The 24,512-nt window shown below is 39.2% G+C and overlaps 2 protein-coding genes across 3 annotated transcripts in view; one reads left to right on the plus strand and one right to left on the minus strand.

Annotated features, from left to right (window-relative positions):
- LOC134794689 (pre-mRNA cleavage complex 2 protein Pcf11) overlaps positions 1-20,416 on the minus strand; it is a 33,164-nt gene extending 12,748 nt beyond the window's left edge. Inside the window, exons 1-13 of one of the 2 annotated variants that reach the window (XM_063766458.1) lie at positions 20,205-20,416; positions 19,897-20,107; positions 18,973-19,098; positions 18,127-18,303; positions 17,463-17,633; positions 10,908-11,018; positions 9,765-10,566; positions 5,308-5,452; positions 4,098-4,354; positions 2,246-3,799; positions 1,584-1,920; positions 792-1,018; positions 214-440 (exon numbers count right to left, since the gene is read on the minus strand). In XM_063766458.1, the coding sequence (XP_063622528.1) occupies positions 214-440; positions 792-1,018; positions 1,584-1,920; positions 2,246-3,799; positions 4,098-4,354; positions 5,308-5,452; positions 9,765-10,566; positions 10,908-11,018; positions 17,463-17,633; positions 18,127-18,303; positions 18,973-19,098; positions 19,897-20,049 (4,287 nt within the window). In that variant the 5' untranslated portion in view covers positions 20,050-20,107; positions 20,205-20,416. Of the gene's footprint in view, positions 1-213; positions 441-791; positions 1,019-1,583; positions 1,921-2,245; positions 3,800-4,097; positions 4,355-5,307; positions 5,453-9,764; positions 10,567-10,907; positions 11,019-17,462; positions 17,634-18,126; positions 18,304-18,972; positions 19,099-19,896; positions 20,125-20,204 lie in introns of both variants that reach the window. The other variant, XM_063766459.1, reaches the window with a different exon arrangement.
- A 1,912-nt stretch (positions 20,417-22,328) lies between these two features.
- LOC134794711 (protein YIPF2) lies at positions 22,329-24,421 on the plus strand. Its single transcript, XM_063766494.1, has 4 exons — positions 22,329-22,587; positions 23,134-23,312; positions 23,729-23,929; positions 24,086-24,421. The coding sequence occupies exons 1-4, from the start codon at positions 22,392-22,394 to the stop codon at positions 24,404-24,406; spliced, it is 897 nt and encodes a 298-aa protein (XP_063622564.1). The 5' UTR covers positions 22,329-22,391; the 3' UTR covers positions 24,407-24,421.
- Positions 24,422-24,512: the final 91 nt, after the last annotated feature.

Consider the following 24,512-nt stretch of genomic DNA (forward strand, 5'->3'; position numbering starts at 1 on the left):
AGGTAGTTGCCAGGGCGAAGCTTGCCGAGGCCTGACAATCCCTGTTTCCCTCTAATATATGATAGATAGATAGATAAACCATTTGTCGCTTGCCACAATACACACATACAGATAAAAAAAAAATTGAAACAATAACAATACCATTTCTGTTAGAACCCAGATCACGATTTATAATTAATGCTTTTTCTCTCACATTTGAGGGAGTAAAATTACCTTGTAATCCTCCAAGCACAGAGGGTGGTAGTTATTATCCTCGTGCCGCACGGAGTTCCTGAGATGCCACTCCTCCTGGTCCTCGTTGTAAAACTGTAGGAAGGCGTCGCCGCAGAGCGCGCAGGTGGCCCTGGCGGGCGCTCCGGCGGCCACGGAGGGCGCCTCCGCCTCGGCCACAGGAGGCTCCACGCCGGCCTCCAAGCCGCCGGTCTCGAACCAACTCTTTTCTAAAAGATAAATAGTTTTTTAAGAATATGAGATTAGGAGCACCCATTTAACCCACCTTAACCTGATCTGGAATCATTTGACTGGTATTTTGACTGTTGTAAAATGAAATGGTGTAGAATACCGTCACAATTGTTAAAAATAATTAGGTAAGTATATTACAACAGTATATTACAAAAAATAGAAACAGGCAAATGAAACAAATAAAAAGGAACAAAATCTTTTTTTAAAGATTACTAGTCACGAAATGGTCCCGACTCGGCATGGTGTTGGCTTGGATGGGCCAAAGCTGGTCTTCTGTCGGGGCCATAAGCGAGTGAAGCACGGAAAGTATGTACATAACATGTGTATACCTCTTTCCTCTAGGTCTTCAAGTTCTTCATACTGCACCCAGTCTGCCAAATCATAATGCCAGTGTCTGGAGTGCGCCCTCCGTGCGGAGTCCCGTTCCCTCCTGTTTTGTCTGAAGTGCCAGTCGAGGTGCTGCGAGTAGCGGACCGTGTGCTCCGGCGGGAAGCGAGCGCCGCAGCCGCTGCACTGCATGCCGCCGTATAGCTTCGCTACGAGAGCAGGCTGCTTTCTGCACGACAAAAAACAATTTTATTATCAAACTCTGCCGAAAAGCCTAAATCTGAGAGCGGCCGCCGTTGCGATTTCTTCAATTATTAGTACGCTAATACGCTTACATTAAAAATGTGGTTTTAAATTTGAATACGGATATCCGGATACGAAATAAGATTTGAAACGAATTTTTCCGTAGCAATTGTAAGTTTCTAAAATAGCATGGCATTTGTTGACATTAAATAAATAAAGTGTTTCTATACAGTCGTTCCTAGGGAATGCACAAGGTAGGTAAGTTGCGCACAAAACATAAAGTAACGTTCAGTGACGTAGCTAGGCGTGGGCGAATGGGGCTTTCGCCCACGGCCTCGCACTTAGGGGGGGCTCGCAAAGCCGACCTTTTTATTACCATGGGAAAACACATTGAAAAGGGCCTCGCAGATGTGGTTTACGCTACGTTTGATTTTACTCCCCATAAATTTTCATACCGCGGGCTTATACAATATGAAATATGAAACATCTTAAGGAGTAAAACTCCGATGAACTCTAAAAATAGATATGGTATTAAAATAAAATCAACTCACTGTCTCAACGTCTCCGGCCTGCTCAAATCCACCCGGTGAATCACATTCCTATCTTCCCTAGGCTTTACTTTCTCCTCAACCCTCGGTTCTTCTCTCTCCTTCGTCTCCTCTTTAACTTCCTGCGTCTTGATAATACCCGTAGCCACTAATTTAGCGAATAAATCGTCTATATTCCCAAGGATAGGGAAAGCGGGTTTCTGTTCGGTGGTGGGTGTTTCGAGGCCGGGGATGTTGTTGGGCCGGTTGGGGGGGAAGAGGGGCTCGGCGGAGGTGTAGTCCGAGGCCGAGGCCGGCGCCATGCTGGTCGGCATGAGACTGGCTAACATGTCGAGGCCACCTGGAAGGAAACTTGATTAGTAGGGGCTATTTCATGGAAAAACAAACATTTCCGATATTCGAATTCGAAGTTTTCATTTAAGTATATGGGCAATTTCTATAAATGATACGAATATTTGGATTAAAAAAAAAATTGGACAAATAAAATTTTATACTCTCTTAATTGTTTGGTACGGGACAAAGTTTGCAAAGCGAGAGATATAGATTAGTCTGCTGACTCATCATATAAATCAGACAAAATCTGAAAATAGGATTTACGTTTCCATTTCTAGAAATTCTATTATCACCCGAGATTTAAATAGAGTTCTAAAAACAAGATGACTCACCTTGGTTAGACATTTCATTATCCGGGCTCGGCGTCTTATTGGGCCTCGGCGGCTCCGGATCCGTCTCCATCTTCTCAACCCTGGCCGGCACCACTGCTTCACTGGGCGCCACTTCCGCCCCCTGCATCCCAGGCGGGGGGTTATGCCCCGGCCTTACATGTCGAGGCAATACAGAGAACCTGATGAAATGCTTCTCGTTCCCTATGAAGATAGGCCTCGGTAGGCCTCCGAACTCAACTTGGAAAGGCTGCTCATTGATCAGAACTGTTCTGAAAGCGTCGACGAAGCGTATGGTGAAGAATTGGTTGTTAATACTGAACTTTTGGACTTTAGCGTCTAAAAATACGGGGCACATCTGTGTAGCGTCTACTATTAGGTTAATTTTTCCTCCTACAAGGTCTGTGCGCTTCAATTTTCCTATATCTACTTGAGGTAGTGGGCCTTCGAGATGGATTAATCTAGGTTTTCCGTCGATTATGACACCAAGCGGCGCGCCGCCGAAGAAACACTCATGCCATCTCCCATTTATGAATAACTCCCGTGTCGGAGCTCCGAATCTAATGTCAAACACTTGATCATCGATCTCAACTTGCTTGTAATCGTCATTAAAGTTTAGGACTATAGAATCTTTGTTATCGAACGTGACCCGCCTACTGCCAGGAAGGAACTTAATTTCTCGGGGATCGTCCCAATCCATCATGATAATAGCAGTTTCTCCATAGAATCTGATCTCTCTGGGGATTCCATCGATTTGGATTGTCTTTACTGGGTCTTGGTCAACGAATTCCAAAGCTTGAATGTTGGTCGGTGGGATGATGATGCCCGGAGCGCCGAGAGGTGGTGGAGTTCCAGAACGTTCGTAAGGTTCTAAGGGACATTCGCCCTGGAAGTTGCCCATTTGTGGCGTCGGAAGTTGCATCTGAGGAGCCGGGAAAGGCAGGCGAGGCTCGAATGGAGCTCGCGGCGCCCGCTTATCGAACTTTCCTCTGAAAAACGGTGGGACTACGCCTCTAGGTCTTCTCGCGAACTCGTCTAATCTTGGTCTGAAGGGCCCGCGCCAGACGGGCTGAGGTCCGGGTCCCGCGAACATGGGCATCATCGGCGGCCGGGGGAGCAGACCCTTCGAAGGTCCCTCCATCATTCTCATATCAGAATCTTGCATGAAATTCATTTCAGGCGGTCCGTCTGGCTCGACGAATGGACCTGGTATTACTCTCTCATCTATATCCCCGAAGTTATTTCCTTTCGGAGACGATTTTGGACTTGGCACCTTATTGTTTTCTACATGAGCGTGTAGTTTTCTCTTGGAAATCTCTAGGGATTCTCTTTGCTTCGCTTCCTTAAGCTTCAGCTTCTCATTTAGCTGTAAAACTTGGAACATGAGCGTGTTATACTGATTCTTATCTAGTTTTCCATCACTGAATTGTTCTTTGGCTTGATTCATGATGATGGAAATGGTTTTCTTGTTGTCTTCGCAGTCAAATTCCTCTGGGTTCTCAAGTCTTAAGTCTACGTCTTCTGAGCTGATGGTACGCCGCCTTTCTTTTTCCACACCTAGAATTAAGAAACCAAATAAATAAGCGAAATGTTTACGGTGAAAACAGTAGAATCCAGAATTTTGGTTTGAGAAGGTCTAAGCCTAAGGAGAGTAAGTTTAGGTTTAGATTTTTTCATGTACTGAGGTACCTTTTTGGCTTGTACCCTTTAAGTTTAGCACCCTCAGCCCCTCTACATCTGCTACTGAGTGAAACTCTATCATAACGCCTTCATTACATCATAATAAAAGAATGGACTAGTGTGCCGTAATCGTTAAAAAAAATTAGACAACTTCTTGTAGTATCTAAGCACTTACTTGGTGATTTGCTGAACAGGAACGGTCTTCCCAGCCTATCTTTTCCTTTAGTCGCTTCGGCCAACTTCGCCCTGACCAGATCCAACTTCGAAGGGGTTTTCTTCGTCTCCTCTCTCTCTTTAACCTCATTCCAGTCTTTCTTAGGCGACACGTGTGGTGACTCTTGAGTGAACACTCCGCTGTCCGCTTTGGGGGAACCGGCGGTTTCTTCCACTTGAGGCAGTTGGCGGAGGTCGACGTCTTCGTTGCCGAATAGTCTGGTTAAAGAAAAAGATCAGGGGTGTTATTGTAAGATATCAATTACATGCTTAAGTTGTATTGTATGTAGGTTATAGTTGTATTGTATTGTATGTATTATTGTGTGTAGGTTGTATGTTATAGGTAAATATTACAGGGCGGATCCCGTAGATACCTACCTACTTTAACACGAGCAAAAAATTAAATGTTTTTTTTAAACTAAATCTTATAAAATGTAATTTGTACTTTTTGGGCACCTAGGCCGCATCGAAATATCTGTGCGACTCCTGTTTTAGCCCCGCCCTTTAAGCTTAGTTAGTGGTAACAAATAGTAACAATGCTACACACACATTGGAATGAAATAGCCCGACATGGAGCGCTAGGGGTAAGGTTTATAAAATCTCTCAAAATTATCACTGAAAAAGGGCACTAAATAAACAATCCTGAAAAAAACAATTAAGAAAAGGAAAATATAAAACCTTTCTTTGCGCATCTGAGACTCGAACTCGCGCACCCGGGAGCCCACTTTTTTAAAAACTAAGCTGACATATATGAAGCTTAGCTTAACTGACTTAGAAAAAAGAGTAGAGCTTACTCGAAGAGGAAAATCTGTAATAAGTAAGTAGGTAAGCTATCAAGACTTCCAAGTACACCACAAGTAAATGAAGAGCGGTGGTGGCCGAGTGGTTATGACGTCCGACTTTCAATCCGGAGGTCGCGGGTTCAAATCCTGGATTGTACCAATGAGTTTTTCGCAACTTATGTACGAAATATCATTTGATATTTACCACTAGCTTTTCGGTGAAGGAAAACATCGTGAGGAAACCTGCGAAGAAATTCAAAGGTGTATGTGAAGTCCCCAATCCGCATAGCTAGCGTAGGGACTATAGCCCAAGCTCTCTCGCGCATGAGAGGAGGCCTGTGCCCAGCAGTGGGACGTTTATAGGCTGAAATTATATAAATGAATGTATACCTGTCAAACTTATCAATCTTGTTCTTCTTCGGTTTGCCCTCCAGCAGCTCAGTCGACGACCGTTTCTGTGCGACGGGCGCCGCCTTCTCAGCCTGGACCGCAGGCAACACTCGCAGGTCCACGTCTTTGCTCTCCGCCGCCTCATCTGCAAATTGGACTGTATTGTTACGCAGTTTTAAGGTCGCTTTTTGAATGCCATTCTGTTGCCTGCTTACCGGTGCCGCGGTGGTTCGCTCCCGGCAGTAGTCACATAATTTTGGTTTATTTTTGTGCCCATTTATTATTGTAAATTGACGTTATATCGATCGAAACTTTTCTAACCAAGACAAATTGTTACAGGTTGTTTAAAAGGCTTTACGGCTGACAGTAACACTGAGATAAAGTTATACCTACCTATCTTTTCTGTGTATTTAGTATCGGTAACATAATTTAAATAGAAAAAGTTACTGCTAAAAATATTTTTACAGTAGGTACATATGGTGCTATTTTCCCGCACCAGTGCAATAAGCACTTTTAGTGTATATGTCGAAAATATAAAGGGCCATATGTACTGTAAAACTTTATAAAATACACGTGCGAATATCGCAACTCGTGTCGATTTAAAACTCCCTGCGGTCGTGTTTTAATTATCACCACTCGTTGGGAATTTCTTACTTTCCGCATTTGTATCGTAAATAACTATAAAATAAACAAATTATATTGTTTCATATAAAATTGCTGCAAGTTTCAAGGCACATTTAAGACAAGATATAAAAAAAGTGATTCAAGTGGTAAGATTACGTTATTTATTATGAAATCGCAATATATTAAATAAATAATAATAGGTAAGTATGGATAAATTTATCAGTATTCAGTTTTATATTTTGAGAAAGTTAAAAAACGAGAAATTAAATATGTATTTAAAAATAAATAGGTTTAAATTTAAAGTAGAGAAATTAATTGGGCACTGATGTATTCTTACGGTCCTACATAACAATTTTCAATTTGTGAATTTCGGGTTTTCACAATTTAAATTGTGTGGGAATTGGTTACCATAACAGTTTCTCACGTAAGTGTTAATTGAACAACATTATTGGGTTTATCATTGTTTAGTTCTGCTTTTAGCAAGCGAGCCTAATCATTTCGATATGGATCTCTGAGAAAATCGTCTTTATCACACCGTGTATAAGGTTTATTTCCCAGAATTGATATTTTTCATGGCATTTTACACCTACCTATATATTTCTAAAATCTAAACCCTGAATTTAAGGGCTATTTGCTTGTTGCAGGCAAACATAAAAAAACAGCATTTATATAATTATTCTTAGAATTCTAACTTTTTCGCAGTGGTTTTAGTTCAATAGTGTATGTTGGATTTTCGTTCTAATTACTTGCAACCTCTCTCACAAAAATGTAAGTAAGCCTAAAAATGTAGAAATAAAAGAAACAGCAACGGAGATGAGAACCTATTTCATGGATGCAAGTTCAAATTTAGTTTTAAATTCGCCAAAAAATAAATTTTCGAAAGCGAACTCTCCATAGACGAGCACTTTCTTAAAATGTTCAACTTCTCAAAATAATAAATATAGCATTGCCTTCCAAAATACCAAAGATTTCGGTTAGGACGCATAATATCCCACTCGCAAAACGGTCCCATTCGCCAAAAGCCCCTTCTAAAAATTCTCCATTCCCAAAATTATCATGTATCTTTTTTCATTTGATCTGTGTAAGATTTTCCCCCTAATATTTATTTATTTATTATAGCTCTTCTCCCTTTAGATCGGCCTCTTTTCCAAGTTGGTAGTAGTACCTAATGACCCTGCCTACGAAACCACAGGTTTTTTGCAACGGGCTAAAAGTAAAGAGATGAGTTACTAAAGTGGTTTTTTTTGGGAGTCGAGTGGAACATTTTTTATTATACGCCCACACCGAAATTTGCAGTCAGAGGATTTTCAACATTATTGCTTTTGAATAAGGTTCATCGTAACAGTACTTGAGGTGTCGACTATTGGCAGGTTTATTTTACATTTTCCTAGGGAAAATCAGTCTTGTCAGGACAAATGCACATAATACACGATCCACACCGTACATTAGATAATTCTACGCAGCTAAATAATTAAATTTGAAATTGTACTTAACTACTTACTTATTATACGAACTATATGACAAACATTTTATTGAAAGGTAATACCTAAGTACTTCATGAAAATCACGAAACAAAATTGGTTGGTGATGTTCCTGTTCGAAAATTCTATTTGAAAACTACATTTTAAACTTTCCTGCAGGCCTAGCACATGATTGGCGCGACAGTATCCCGCTCGCGAGATAGACTACCCGGCTTTTTCTAACTGTAGGTATTAATTAAAGAGAGTCGGGTAGTCTATCTGGCGGGCGAGATACCGTCGAGCCAATCATGTACTAGCCCGGCTGGAGCGTAGGTGCATCAATGTAACACTTCGGAAAAAAATGTATGCAAAAGAATAATAATATTACTGAACAGCTTAAATGACAATATTGTGAAAATAACTGTTTTCATGATGAGTGAACATTTCGAGATAGTGCGGCTAAAGAGAGTTTGCTTTTTAAAAAAGCAGACATTCACGAAAAACCAATCGCCGTGTGAAAGTATGCTTTCCGAAAAAGTCGAGCGCACGAGAATTTTACTTCCCAGTAGTGGATCAATAAATGATGTTTAGCGGAAATAATGCACAATCCGTGATTTCTTCGGTGGCGCCACTTGCTTCGAAGACACTTCCGCATTATACTTACCAGGCTTTGCTTATCCCCGCCCATGGGATCAGTTTCTTAAATTTATTTTAAATAATAAGATATTAAGTGATATATAAAATCAAATCCTGAGAAAAAGATTATAAAGTCTGTTAAAAATAGCTCACATAAATGTTGTGGCTCGTATAGCATATTTGAATAACCAGATATTTATAATGAAAATTTTTGTAAAATTAATGACAGTTGAAAAAGTATAAAAAATTTAAACTTTCATGAGTTCGTCAAATCAAAGTAGAAAATATACATTCAGATTAGGATGCAGTAAACTGCCTATTCAATTGAGTGACTTTATCATGCTTACATTCATGCACTTGTGGTCTTCATTCCACTTAATTTCAACTTGGTTTGAGACCGCACGTCTTGAATTCTTCTGATTCATCGTCAATATCGTCATGCAAAAATCGAACTCATTCCTTCGACCACCTCAGGCCTTTATAAGGCAGTGGGAATATATTTCCCACTTTCTTTTAAAGTGATAGGGTTCAATTTTGCATAATTCCTGACAGCCTTATGCCTTATAAAGGGTTAATTTGAAGCAATTTTTTTCAACACATTAAGGCTGTGCACACTAGGTGCGAGTGCATAGAAGTGAACGTGCGCGTTGTAATATGTATACAGATCCTTATGAGACAGCGCACCAGTTGCGTGACGTGTGCGTGCACGGTTCCAACATTTTCGCACACCCGCACGTGCACCTCTACGCTCGCACATCTATGTTCTAGCCTTAAACTATTAATGTTTCCTAGCAGGTTAAATTCGTGAATTTTTTAGATATCTATGAAGAAAATTATTTTTGCCTAAACATCTCTTGCAAAATTAATTCAAAAGTTTCTATTAATGTTAATTCCCAATTTTTATCAATGTTCACTTTTGGTTTTTAGCTTTCCAGTCTTCATTTGACTATCCAGTGTGATGAAGTTAAAAGCACATGAATGCAAGCACAGCTTTATGCGGTTAAGGATTTTTTTCTCCATAGAATATAGCTAGTTTGAATCTAATTCAGCACCCTAGTGAAACCCGTAAGTTGTGTCTTGGTGGTGATTTGAAAGTCATTAGCAAGTATGTCACAATATTATAATGAATTTGTGTAATTTTTTTGTTCAATTAAAGCACCCATATCGAGACTAACGTTTCCTATGGAGAGTACCAGTCAAAAGCCGATAGTGTTACGTAGCCTCTACTTATCCAATGACGACGTTAAAGCCCCATAGTGTAGATAGTCCAAGTCAGTCGAACTTCCACGTCACGCCGGTTGTCCCGTCTTCCAAGCGAAGTATGTTCCACTCCAAAAGATCTTCATCATAGAAGCACATTGGTCACTATCTTTCCAATCCCTTCGTATTTTTTACGTTCGTTTAGAGAGGTTGCAAGAACAGAACGCCCCAGTTTGTTAGTTACATTAGCGTAAAATCCATTAGTTACCCCGTGTCAGTGTTGTGCATTTGAAACCGTAGTCATGTGAACTCAAATGTGAACGGTGCATTATAAAAACATCTGTTACACCTAAAGCTGATTTTTAAAACAAATTATAAACCACTTAAAACTTAATGCTTAAAGTAAAGGGTACACGATCCGTAAAACACGTAATATGAATACTCCAAGAGTTGAAAAATCTTTTATTTCCACACTTCTCCCGCTTATAACTAGTATCACAGTGTCCACTCGCAATCGGTTAACATGGAATATCTTACTTGTGTCGCGGGGCGCGGCCGGGGCGGGCTCGGGGCTGGGCGAGCGCGCCCGGTTGCGGTACCGCTCCGGGTGATAATTCTTCAATTCCTTGAACGCCACTACTTCCTGCTCCTCCGGTACCGGTTTCTCCTTTTTCTCCTTCTTGTGTTTAGGTTTCTTTTCGGGCGAAGAGCTGGCCGAGCTCTCCTTACTGCTTCCGCCATTTTCCCGCTTTTTCTTTTTCTCGAGACGCGCCGCGTTTTTCTCTCTCTTCTCGTCTTTGCCGTCCCTTTTGATTTTGGGGATCGGCGGTAGTTTGCTGATCCTTTTCGCGTCGGCGATTTGGAGTTTGTCTATGTCCATTTCTGGGTATTTTTCCTCGATTTTCTCTTCCTCGACGGGTTTGACTTCGTTTTTGCGTTCGCGACGCGCTTCGCGCAAGGCGCGGCGTCTGAGTTCCTCCTCGCGGCGCGCCTCGAGTCTCTGCTGTTTCTCGCGTCTCTCTGTTTTTTTATCCAGGCGCGGATCGCGGCGCGCCGCATCTGGACGCACATCTATAGTGATGACATTCTTTCGTTTAGTGACAGCGCGCTCGAGGGGTTTGATGTCGAACACGTTTGGTGCTATGGGCGCGGGAGTCGGCACCACTGGGGTCGGTAGCATGGCCGGGGCGGGGGTGGGTACCGGCACAGCCGCAGGGGGTGGTGGTAGTTGTTGTTGTTGTTGTTGTTGTCGTCGCGCGAGACGGGGGTCGCGGCGCGCGGAGGCGAGCGCGGCGCTGACGGGCGCGATGCGAGCGCCGGAGGGCGCCTTGTTGACGGGCTGCAACAGAACATCGTGGTCACCCATCTGTCCGGCTAACTACAAGGGTTCGACTGCTAAATCACAATACTAACCGGCTTAACGCAAAGGCCGGTATGTGTAAGGTTCGCATATAAACGCGACTGCGCGTAAAACCAGTCTTAACAGTTCGCGCTTACACATTTCACATGATGCGTGTAAATTTATTCAGACGAAACATCGTCGATCGACAAAACTGTGTTCAAAATTAACACTCAATACGCTTAAAAACAAGAAACTTAATGCAGTTCGTCGGACGGATAGGTGATCTGCAACTTTTAATTAACACTAATGTTTAAATTAATAAACAATGTTCAACTCACCGGGCCCAAGCGCTGCTTGATGGAGACCGGCGGAGCCTCGGGAACGGGCGCCATCACGGGGTTCACGAGCGCCACGGGCATGTTGGGCACTACCGCCGGGATCGCTGGCATCTGTGTACAACAAAACAGCCTGTTAACATGATGGTATAATAAACTATTTGGAAATGTGCGCAACTGGCATAAAACTGGTTTTAATTAAAAAGTGATACCCAGTGTTTACCATTTAAAAATGTTGCTATGTATTTTTAATGTCATTATATGAATATGTCATGTAAAGAAAATTTTGTATTAACTTTAAAAAAATAGCGTCACGTACCCCCGACTTTTCTGGAACGCCAATATACCAATGGACAGTTATTTTAATGTACAGAGGGCTACTATCAAACTCCAACCTATTGAAAGGTTAATGTTAGCGAAATCCTCCGACATAATGTTGCACATCTTGGCAGTAACAAACCTCATTGAACAAGGTATGCACGTAGGAGTTTATGTGCATTATCGTAAATACCCAATTACGTTCGGTTTAATAAAAAAATAATTAATTTAGGAGACTGTTAAATGCTTAGTCAACATGCTTATAGAACGCAAAGTACCGGTAAATGAAAAGTGGTTTGGTGTTATTAATAGTTCCTATAGTTCATTTTTTTAGCATTAAAAATAAGACACGGCAAATATGTAACAATTATGAATCTAATACGATCATTTACATTCTTCTGCTTTCGTAAGTAATATTTACTGATTTTTAAAAAGCGTTTTTCAAGTAAAAGACATGTCAAGATCGCTTACCTTCTTTCTAATGCTAAAAAAAACGAACTATAGACTAACTCAACATTAATTAAATCATTTAAATTAACATTAACAGGAATAGCATACGCCCCTTTATGGAATCTTCTGAATCTTTGGTTCACCAAAATAAATAAACATTTTTAAGCTTCCATTAAATACGCACATACATAGCAAAAGCGTAGTGTTTCTGGATCATATGCTTGTTGGAAAAGGGAAAGTAGAGGCAAAGTATGTTTAACAAGAAAGTAATAAAAATAAACATTGCAAGAAAGTTGCCTAGTTGGTAAAGGAAAGAGACAGAAAGTTTGCTTTCCGGTAAAGTAGACATCGCGAATGTTTGCTTTCCGGAAAAGTCGTCAACGTGAGAAAGTTAAAAAGTTTGCTTGTCCAGTAAGTGCAGTAAATACAAATAGCGTTAGATCAGATTTTAATTTTGATGTGAACACAATGAGACGCACAGTACTTAGTCCTAGCAACAGCGAAACGCTTTCATCATAACATTCATAACCTTCAGTTAGCCAAAGCTATAAAATATTACAGCTGCACGCGTTAAATCGCTTATAATAGGGGGTATTACTGCAATGTTCTGCCGCCAGAGTGCAGCACTAAGCTAGCTAGTAAACCATAGAGTAAGTTATACATACTGTGCCTTAAACTGTTTTTGACAAGTTTTCACAGACAATAAAATATGACATTGATGCATCAAGGCGGTTTGTTAACAAGGGCCTACCGGGAAACGCGCAAATCGAAATTTAGTTATCTGCCTCTTTATCGCTCGAATATGCAAGAGTGATAGACTGATAGAGGTTATATAACGAAATTTCGATTTTCTTGTTTCGCGGTAGACCCCCAGATTGTGATGGATTGTGGTAGTGGCACCCCCTACGCAGAGTTTCGCGTAATATTCCCTACTGTTCTTTATAATTCATCATTAGGTACCTTATTTACACAGAACGCGCGTTCAGATTAAAAACTATGATAAGTATTGATTTTTTATATCTCAGTGCATCTGCATTCTGCACGTGTATGAAGGATGCAACGTTACGTATTAGTATCGATTCAATATTATATTTAATCAATATTATTACGCCTTCAGTTTTGCCTAGCAACATATTTTAACATCCACGACAACCAAGGTTTTTTTCCGTTAATTTTCATTTATATTTATATATTCTGACTCCCAAATAAATATTTTGAATATAATATTTATTTGGGAGTCAGAATCAGAAATTATAGGTCAAGTAAAAAGGTTCATGCGTTGTTATCGTAAAAAAGTGGAAACGAATAACGATAATGTAATGTTGAAATAATGAACGACTCGGAACAGTGACAGACAGATCATTGTCATTACTAACTCTCAAGGTGACGAGACTATGTTTACCAAACACGGCTAAAATATTGTGTCGTGTTAACATGAACATTGTGTGGAATGTTTTGTATTCTTGTAAATTATACCAACCGCATGCAGACAGGGAAAACTTTGAATATGTGTTTAATACATTGAAACCAAAATATGTAACCTTACACAAAACCTTAATGAATCACACACCTAAACCTTCCTCAAGAATCACTCTGATAGGTGAAAACCGCATGAAAATCCGTTCAGTAGTTTTTGAGTTTATCACGAGCATAGGTGCATACACACAGACAGACGCGGAGGGGGACTATATATGTTTCATACTAAACAGTCCCCCTAACGACTCGATATTAATTTAGCAAAGAGCCTCAAAATTACATTCTAATGATTAAACTCCATGTTTGTTTGTTGGCTAGGTAAGAAACATCGCCAAAGGGTTGAGGAGAGAATAATTTTTAAATCATATTTACGAATTTTGTCTGAATTTTGATTTTATTATTATTTATTTTAAATACAGTCTACATCCCTATAGATGGATATATAGCTAGGTCAAGTTGTCTTATATATTTAGCTCTAAGAGCAGAGCTGTGTGGTAGGTAAAACTAAAAACCCGGCGTTGATAACAGGAAAACAACAACTTTGTGTTTGAATACCGGGTATTTACATACTGCGTATTGATAAACAACGGGTGAATACCGGTTACAAATCGTTAATTTTATTCAATAGAGATGTTTACTGTCGAGTTGAACGTGGTATTTTAATCATTTTGGAAATCCAAGACTATTGTATTGTTTTATCTTGTCTTTGGAGTAGGTACTAAAAGATAAATGTAAGTAATCAAACTTCTTTTGTCCGTTAACTTTCATGATAATAACTAATCTCAATGACCAATAAAATAGACGGTTAAAAAAAAAACTGATAATTATCTTCCATTCCTTCCACATTATCAGTAATTGCAAGAATCAAGATTTAATAATTTATATAGTCATGTCACTCATGTCTGAAAATATCGATACATTGTCCGTATGACATGACTGTATATAAGTATGCATACGCGACCTTATTGCCCATACAATAAGGTAGTGTACGTACGTATTATACATATTTGTGGCACTTTGCCCCTATCGATATTTTTAGACGTGACTGTATCACTGTACATATCTTAGTGCAAGAATTGCAAGATTATATAAAAAAACCAGCCAAGTGCGAGACGAACTCGCGCACGAAGGGTTCCGAACCATTACGCAAAAAAACGGCAAACAAATCACGTTTGTTGTATGGGAGCCCCACTTAAATATTTATTTTATTTTGTTTTTAATATTTGTTGTTATAGCGGCAACATATATACATCATCTGTGAAAATTTCAACTGTCTAGCTATCAGGGTTCTCGAGTTACAGCCCGGTGACAGACAGACGGACGGACGGACGGACGGACGGACGGACGGACGGACAGACGGACGGACGGACGGGCGGACAGACAGACGGACGGACGGGCGGACAGACAGACGGACAGCGGAGTCTTAGTAATAGGGCCCCGTTTTTACCCTTTGGGTACGGAACACTAAAAAGGGCTAGGCGGTTTAAGATTGTTAATTTCATTCAATGGGTAGTACTTGTAACAGTTGTAACTGTTTTAAAGAACATGGTACTTTTACATAACAATAGGATTGTTATCTCTACACTTCTTTTATCCTTCTGTAGTCAAAGAGATAAAACAAAATCTACATAACCTTGGATTATCTAGAAACGTGGTGTTTTTACATTAATTTCTTTGTGCGCACAGTTTGGGAACCCCTAGGACAGAGATACAAGATACAAGACACTATTTTGATTGGTATGACGCCTGTGGTAAACAAGTGATAGTATAGTAATCGGTTACCGTGGCCCACGAGTATGGGTATGGGGAAATCCGCGGGCATCACATATGCATAGCCTTTTAAAAACCTATACACTCCTATTTTATCTATCTAATCTAATAGCTTTAAACGAGCGATTCTTGTTTATTTATATATGTATTTCGGGGATCTCGGAAACGGCTCTAACGATTTATTCGATGAATTTTGCTATACACGGTGTAACATGAGGAAACCGAATAATTTTAACCACGCATTTCTGAGGTCAAAAGAAGGAAAAAAATTAACACGAGTTTAGGTCAATTTCGACAAAAAGAATCTTTTTTGTTTTGTTTTTTCAATTTTTTGAATGTATTTGTACATAAAAAATAAATGTTATTGGTAAACTTGTCATTTAAAATTGATTTTTACATTTATTTTTCGTAAAACCTACTTTTTTCAAAGTGTTACTTGTCACTTTTTGACACCTATCAATAAGGATATTTGAGTCGCTTAACTTCAAACTCGGGTAAATCCATTCGACCCTTTCAGCAAATATCTACCCTATTACCTTTTCTTAATACCAAAATCGTATAATCTGACAGATGGATTTACCCGAGTTTGAAGTTAAGCGACTCATTTAGACTACGTCCCATAGCAGCAACATCACCATCAAAAAGGCCTTTTACACTATGTAACAACTAAAACTTGTTTTCTTTTTAAATAATATTATCTCTGAAACTAGGCGAATTTCAAAAAAGTTTATAGGACATTTTTGTCTCTAAATATGATCAGGAATACACTTAAAATTATTCGGTTTCCTCATGTTACACCGTGTATGGGGGTTTTCGGGGGCGATAAATCGATCTAGCTTGGTCTTATCTCTGGGAAAGCGCGCATTTTTGAGTTTTTACATATATTAAATCATCATTATCATTGCAAGAGTATAAACATGCACCCCGATTGTCCGCCTAGCTCTAATGACTGCATATCATACGCAGTTTACCAAACATCAGCTAGACTTAGACTCGAATACTTGATGTCATCGTTAATTGTGTCACTTCATTAACAAAAGACCTTAATACAGTTGTCATTAGTTAATTTACATTTCAATTAGTAAGCATAGCTACTTAGGAAAATGATTGCTTAAGCAGGTCCTGCTAAACCAGTAAAACAACAAAATGAAATTTAAATGATTAACTTAATTTACTTCCTTTACTGGGCTTATCATAGCTTAGGCTTTGTATTTAGCAATATGGCAAAATTAAACAGGACCATGATGTACAGATATACCTAACGGAGTGGCCAAGGTTATCCAAGGTATAGTAAGACGTTAAAGGGCATGGTCAGATATACATTTTTAAAGTGGAAAAATTACTGTCTTGGGTGAGAATTGAACTCACGGCCTCTGGAACACTACCACTTTAAAAATGTATTCTAAGCTTAATAGCCGATGCTATTCGCAGACGTTTCTGCTTGTTAAAAATTAAAATGTTCAGATATTTTTGAGCACCTTAGCCGCTTCGTTGGGTATATATATCTATCTGGTGGCGAGATATCTGTACTACGTTTGACTATGACGACGACAGAACACACTCGTACGAAAGCTAACTTATTACGTTATTTTAAGGTTGTTTTATTACAAAACCGAAATTAAAAGTAGCACTAAAATAACACTTACATATTTGTTTATTGGGATCTTTTAACAATGGACTAAGGCCACTAAGAAATAGTCCACATCCTTTGGAGTGGCGAGATGCCAGGAAATGGTTGATTAACAAGATTAAGTCAATTAAGACAATCAAATCAAATTTGAGATAATTTTAACCTAAATATGAAGTAGGCATGCCACCTAAGAATTGACAACATACATAGCATTTGTATGAAAAAGTAACATTAATATTAAAGGAAAAAGACGACATGGACGACAAAAGGCAAGATGGGTCGACGATGTTGTAAAAACAGCTGGTAAAAACTGGATGACCACAGCCCAAGACAGACAAACATGGAATAAAATGGAGGAGGCTTTCTACCGTATAGGGGATACAATAATATTCATATACATACTATACACATAAATATTTCAAATAATGTAACTGTATGGATAAATAAAGCTATAATAACAATAATAACCCTTTGAACGCCAAGTCTATGCGCGGCGCGTCATTGTAAAGGCTTCGTCACACAGGCGCGTTTTCCGGGCGGGGCGTGAGCGATTTATATGTAAAACGCGCCTGTGTGACGGAACCTTAAACCTAGTCAGAATGCATGAAAGTTGATATTACACTGTGACAGAGCGCATCAGTTGAAAATTTGAAGAACATTTAAATTGTAACTAACGATCCGCCCCTGCTTCGCAAGGGTTCCACAAAACCTTAAAAAATTATACACCTAAACCTTCCTCAAGAATCACTCTATTGATAGGAGAAAACCGTATGAAAATCAGTTCAGTAGTTTTCGAGTTTATCGCGAACATACATACACACAAACAGACAGACGCGGCGGGGGACTTTGTTTTATAAGTGATACACAAAAAATATACGCGGTGAAGCTAAATAAAAGTGTGTAATAAAACATACCTTAGTATTAGTAGCCGCGGCGATCTCCAGCGCCCGCCTGGTCTTCTCCAGCTCAATCTCAATCTTCTTCTGCTGCAGCATCAGCAGCTCCTGCTCCTTCTTGGCGAGGATCATCTTCATCTTCTCCTCCTCTTTGGCGGAGGGGGCGCTTGTGGTAGCGGAAGCAGCGGGCTGTGGAGGGAGATGAGGTTTAGGATCATGTTTTATTTGAACAAATATATTGCTGGTTAAAAGAATGGACTTGGGTGAATGTTTATGTAAATGGGACTGCATGATTAGTGCCATAGAAATGCTTTTGTTGAAGCAGGGAAAATATTTTTATGTTGACTGTAGTAAACGTAATAGTATGTTAACGTATTTATGCATTTTTCATATCAAAAAGGTTATGCACAATGCAGACTAGCAAATATAAAAACATACTTAAAAAGCCTTGTGTTTGTGGTTTACAAAATTGTTTGCAGACTTTTCTACATTAGTGAGAGTAAAATGAATGTAACCAAGATGTGGTAGATGCTATTACTTCTCTGCATATACTTAACTGAACTTGGATTTTTATCATAAATGATATTAGAAAACTTAATATTCAAATACATACATACTTTACAAGATGCATAAGACTTAATGTAACTATATCTAAATCAAAACAGAAACAACTAAAAAACACCTTTTTCAGAAAATTGGGATTTACATGGATGGTAGACTGCTGTGGCTGTGCTTGTATCGGCCAAGCCGGATCAATCAGATTCACTTTAACATCCAGCTGGTAAAGTTTGGTGGCCGGGAAGACGTCATGCCACGTTTCACGCAGCTTGAACATCTGTGATCTGACTTTCTCATCCACCTGCCGGAGTAAAATGTGTTAATATGTTGAATAGATTGAGATAAATTAATATAATAAGCACAGAAACCCAGTTCTCAATGTTAAATGATGCAGCAAATGTTTCTTTTGTATAATAAAAAGTTTACATTTAAGTTTTACTGAAATCCAAAGGAACTTTAGCATTTAGGAATATTTTTTCTAATATCTATAAATTGCAATTTAAAAAATTGTGTTTTAAGAATGTGGTATTTTTAAATACTGCTTTGGCAATGTGGTATTAAGGTGGCCACTGACGAGCCTTCCAACAGTCGAAATAGCGTGGCTGCAATCCAAAACTGGTCCGTGAATGTCAAAAATGTACAATGTTTAATATTAGGATGCTGTCCATTTGGATGAATTAATTGTAACGGCATCCATTTGGAAGGCTTGTCAGTGCCCTGCTTTATTGGTACAGTCGCCCACACTGTTAACTGTACATCGGTGGACCTTATGCCTTTTGTAATAAGGTCCACTGATGTATAGCCAGGAGTGTTGCTGTGTGTACAAGATGTTTTGACAATGTGGTCATTTTGGAATGGTATTTTATGAATGAAGTATTTTGAGTTTGCTATAATTAGGAGAGAAACAAATAAGACTAATGAAAGAAGACATTGAGAACATGGTTTTAATATAAAGGAACAGTATAATTACCTGCTTGAAAGTCCTAGTGAACATGTTAACAATGATCTGAGAGAACTTCTGCACGTAGGCGCCGCCAACATTCTTGATGATGGAATCTACTAAATAGAGCACAGGCAGCTTGATGTCCGCTTGGACCTGTATGGAGGAAACAAAATCTAGACTCCTAGGCCCGGCCCCACCTGGCAAACCACCTGTGGTTCGTCCGAGGCTGCCTCCACTTGTCCTCAATCGTAGATTTTACTATAAGTTAACAGTATGGGTAGGAATAATACAAAACATTTGCTTCATAAACCCTTTTAATTTCCGGCGCGTAGTAAAATAAATAAGGACGAACTCAGTTTTAAAAAACTTTATTTCAACATTTTACACAACTGAAATAAGATCAGTTTATGAAATTGCCAAGGTAATTGTAAGTGGCACAGAAATCAGATGGTAATATCTATGTAACAGGTATCTCCGTTGTAATGTTGAGCAATCAAATTTCGAAATTAATTAAAACAGGTTATTTAATTACAAAACATTGCAAAATATTACTTTTAATTTCATCATTCTCATGTTATGACTATTTCCAATGGATTTTAGGCAAGTTAAGGTAATCTTATCTCATTCTAAACAACTTCTGACTGTAATAATGTTATCTGGCTATTAGCAACATGTTTAAGTACTATGCGGGTTTGTGTTATCACGATAAGCGACAATTGTACGCGATATTCAAAAACAAATAAAATGACTTGTATTTAACGATACTTAGTTCTGATAGTACTAATTGCAGTTGGAGATACCTGTTTTCAAGCCGAACCAGTACAAATGAGGTCGGCTGTCACATCAACACGTAAAGCACGCCACAGAGGCGTGCGTCAACGCAAGACACTTTCCCCGTCACGTGACATTTCCGCAAATGCCCATCGCCTAACTTTAAAAATGCAAATTCACCTTCTCCAAGTGCTTCTCCACGGTATCAACGATAACCCCCGCGTGGTCGATGTTCTCCTCGGCCAGGATAGTCAGCATGTTGATCAGCGGCTTGCTGTTCACAGTCAGGTCCGCAAGACTCGACGCGTACTCGTCCGCGATTTCCTTCGACATCTTGCTGCACGACACTTGTCGCTTCTCTCAGCATACCACTATCTTCAACCGCACATCACTGCAAAGCACAGAATACTGAATTTTAGCTCGCTATTACGTCGGTCGCGAGATTTCAATATGGCGAGATAGTACAAGGCAACACGTAGCAAACTTACATTAACACCGATAACACGCAACTGTTGATGATAATCTGAAGTTTGAAGGCAATCACCTCACGTACGAATCCGAGCACATATTTATGAAAAACTATGGTCACGTAGCACTATTAGTGCTTTATAAAAATAGCTGCTAACGAGACGTTCGATTCTCAGGCTTGCTCGATGTACAAATACAAAATGGCGACGACAGCACGATTCCTCTCCTCTCCCCTCCCTCGACCCAACACGCACCGCACATGCGTCACCTCTAGTGTTTCCCGTACCGACATTATCGTTATCGATATTGTTAAACAGCATATAAATCATATAATGCCCAAGCGATAAGACTGCCTGTTACTTTACTACCAAAATGAGTTGTTGATTGTATGTAAATATTTATTTTGGTTAAATATAGAGTATTTTTATCATAAAGTAACAAGTAAACAATATTGAGAACATAGGGTAACATTATATACAGTGGAACCTCGATAAGGCGAAATCCTCGGTATCGAAATAAAATGCTATTCCCTTTTATTCAAAGGCTTCAAAGCTCAAAACACCCAAAATTCGAAACATTCAACCTCATTGAGTTGAGACGCAGTAATCAACGATTCCCTTCACGGTGATAATCTTCTATAGTCTCACCAAACAAAGTCTGCAGCGGATTTGATAGCCCACGCAGTGTAAGTGTTATGTATACGTCATAATTTCATAGAAGTTTGACGTTTAAAATGACACTTGCACTGCGTGGGCTATCAAAATCGCTGCAGACTTTTTACGGTCTGACTATATTTTTACTTCCATAACTGGAAAAATGAAGTTGAGTTCTATAGGTAACTCGAAAAACTAGGCATATTGCTTCATCACCTCTGTATTTCGAAATTATTACTAACTAACCTCTGTAACTCGAAGAAAACAATATTACTGTAGGTAATTTACACACTTGTATAACAACTTTTTTAATACAAATATTTCATTCGTTTTATCTTTGTAACTCGAAACCTCTTCAAGAAGAACAAAAATCTATAAGTACATTAAGTACTTCTTTACGTCGATATCCTTTACAACACGAACTTTTTGGAACTACCCGTGCTATCGAGGTTCCACTTCGTTAGATCCACTAAATTCGGAGGGCTGAAAGTCATCTGACGAAAAAGGTATTTTACGAAAGAATGTGGAGGGAGGTACAAGGAAAGGAAAACCGAGGAAAAAGTGGATGGACTGTATGAGAGATGATATGAAACGAACGCAAGTGAATGATGAGATGACGGGCTACAGAGAGGTATGGAAGAGAAAGACATGCTGCGCCAACCCCAAGTGAATGGGACAAGAACAAGAGAATGATGACGATGCCGTCTAAGTAGATGCAACAAAACTAATTCAATTGATCTATCAAACATCGTAACGTAACACTAGTACATAGTACCTACACGCATTTATCGGTGAGGTTTATACAGGCCGTCTGATGTTTCAAGCTTCTTTTAAAACTATGCAAGGAAGGTGTATTCTTAATAATTTTAGGCCTCATTCTCACGAGCGCTTTTACAACGCGCGTTAAAAAAGCGCTTGATTCCGTCCGCACGCAAAATTCGATTTAACGACCAACGCTTAAAGTCGAAAATCCAACAAGGCTTGATAAAAAGTGCCACCGCCATCGTGTGAATAAATACACATGTATCCATATGTGTCATTCAAACGCTTTTTTAACGCGCGTTGTAAAAGCGCTCGTAAGTATGAGGCCTTAGGTAGGGGGTTATATTGTACATATAAATATACAGTATGTTTATAATATCTGATCGTGAAGCAAAGGTTTAAACTGACTGATGTCTAAATGGAGTATATAGCATAATGGTATGCTTTAGCCTAGAATAAGTCTTTATATTGCTGTGCCCCAACGGGATTTATGCTGGAACATGGAACATGTAAATACTTTGAAATCGTGTAAAAACCCATAAAAGGTTTATCGATATCGATAAGTTTAAACCACCTCCGTACAGCAAAAAGAAAAAGACTATATTTTTTCTAAATGTCAAATTTAAGGCTGATATAGACGCGGCGGTTTTGATTTAAACAAGCTATTCTAGCGTTTTCCACTGTGACTGAAATGTAATCATAGCTAATGACATGCGCGTTATGACGTTTTTTTCCAACATACGTCTGTATGTTTTACTTTATTTACGAAAACTGTGACTAATATTTTAAACAATGTCTTCGATAAAGACTGGCGAATTACTAAACTTTCAAGATTATTCGCCCGAGCACAATGATAGGAGTGCACGTTTAGAAGTGGAGGCAGTGCAATCGCATCAATACACTAGCTCGATGTCGAATCCAAATTACACGTATGATGAACCTAAACTAAACAATCTAAACAATGAAGAACCTGAAACACTGCCTCAAAGTAAGAAATATTAATATTTTATCGCTTAGCTTAATAAATATAAACTGCGCATATTCATCTAAGTTGGTAACGAGCTTGTTCTCTTCATTTTTCTTTTTCTAAGCTTCTAATGATATTACATAGTATATAGCCATCGCTAAACAAAATTTGAGATAGTAATTAGTGAAATAACATGTATGCTTTTGACTGTGACCAATTTAGCTTCATTAAATTGGCATACAATACAAGTTTTTTTTAATTATGTATGCCTAACTAAGTTGGGCTGAGTAGATGTCACTTACATTAAGTTTGTTATTCAGATAGCATTTCATAGTATTAAGTTTATTAAAAAATAGTTTATATATAGGAAACTATTGAAGATAATATAAAAAAGAATAAGATAAGAAATCCTAGCTGTAAGCTAATTATATGTTTGATAAGACTGTTTATTTTTTAATAAAAAAAAATGGTTATTAGAAACCTAATTCTTCATTTTTTTTTGCCAAGAAAGAGATTTTGGACAAATTTAATCAATGTCTTTAATACAATATTACTTTTTTTCCAAAGCAAATCACAACTTCTGGACCATAGAGTATTACCAGAAATACTTTGACGTCCACACCAATGAGGTGGTGGAGCGGATCATATCATCGGTGGTGCCTCAGAAGGTGTCCCGCAACTACTTTGATGAGAGGATCAAGGGAAAACCTGACTTGTATGGACCAATATGGATATCTGTTACTTTGGTAAGTTAAAGACCCTTTTATAGAATACCTTAAAACCACCCAACTATTGACTAGGCTTGAGAGCCCTTTAATAATGATAACAATGATGCCTTGATAATGTGTACTAACATTGTTATGGCAGGTGGACGTCTTTGCAATAACCCAATCTCATTATCCACCCAAACTTCAATCCATAGACCATATACTGTTCACTTTTTCTACAATAGTCCCAATGCCTGATGAGACCCCGGTTCATGGGCGTCTAATTGTTGCACATGTGAATGGGTTCTAGTAGACGTTCTACATGACATTAAGCTCTCCAAAGGGCCTCTACGTGTTGGATCTATATCCCCACGCAAGCCTGTAAAGAGACCGGGATTTATAGGCCCCTGAAATCCAAAATGGGAATAACAATAGATAATTTAAAATGTTTCCAGATCTTCACAATAGCAGTAAGCGGCAACTTAGCGAGCTACCTACAATCCGCCAACAAGGCTGTTCACTGGCGCTACGACTTCCACCTTGTGTCGTACGCGGCCACAGCCATCTTCTGCTACGTATGGCTGGTGCCTATTGCATTATGGGCTGCTCTCAAGTGGACCACAGTGTCAGACGGGCAGGATGAAATCGAGACTCAGGTATGATAGGTTGTGAATCTTATAATGATAAGGTTCACAATGACATTAATCTGTTTGGCCCTATGGTTGACTGGTAGAGAATGCCATGAGGCACCAACATCTACGAAATGAATAACTCTTTTATATGATTTAAAAAATATAATATCTCTTTTACAGACCTCAACAACACCAACAATGATGTCCCTTTTCTGTCTGTACGGCTACTCTCTCTCCATCTACATACCCGTGGCCATCCTGTGGACCATCCAAGTCTCCTGGCTGCAATGGCTCTTCGTGCTCATGGCGGCTTTAGTCTCCGGAGCAGTACTCATATTCTGGCTAATGCCCGCGCTGAAGAAATCTAAGTACTATCTCCTTCTTATAGGGTCGATTATTGGTTTTCATTTTTTGTTAGCGGCTGGTTTTATGCTGTATTTCTTTCATGTGCCGAACGTGCATGTTTTGCCGACGGTCGCGGCGTCGACGGTTGCGCCGTGATTTTGTGTGATATTATGTAGTGGGATTTTGCGGTAAAGCAGGTTCAGTAGTTATGGGATGCCAGTACTCATTTACTAAGCTTTTTAGTAAGTTAACCCTTTTCCAG

This window comes from Cydia splendana, chromosome 11 (genome assembly GCF_910591565.1).
Source record: "Cydia splendana chromosome 11, ilCydSple1.2, whole genome shotgun sequence".
Lineage (NCBI taxonomy): Eukaryota > Metazoa > Arthropoda > Insecta > Lepidoptera > Tortricidae > Cydia > Cydia splendana.

Excerpts from the sequence above, each read along its gene's own strand:
- LOC134794711 (XM_063766494.1), top strand. The coding sequence starts at position 22,392 with ATGTCTTCGATAAAGACTGGCGAATTACTAAACTTTCAAGATTATTCG. Across the intron at positions 22,588-23,133 it reads ACCTGAAACACTGCCTCAAA|CAAATCACAACTTCTGGACC; the intron begins GTAAGAAATATT and ends TTTTTTCCAAAG. Across the intron at positions 23,930-24,085 it reads AGGATGAAATCGAGACTCAG|ACCTCAACAACACCAACAAT; the intron begins GTATGATAGGTT and ends TCTCTTTTACAG.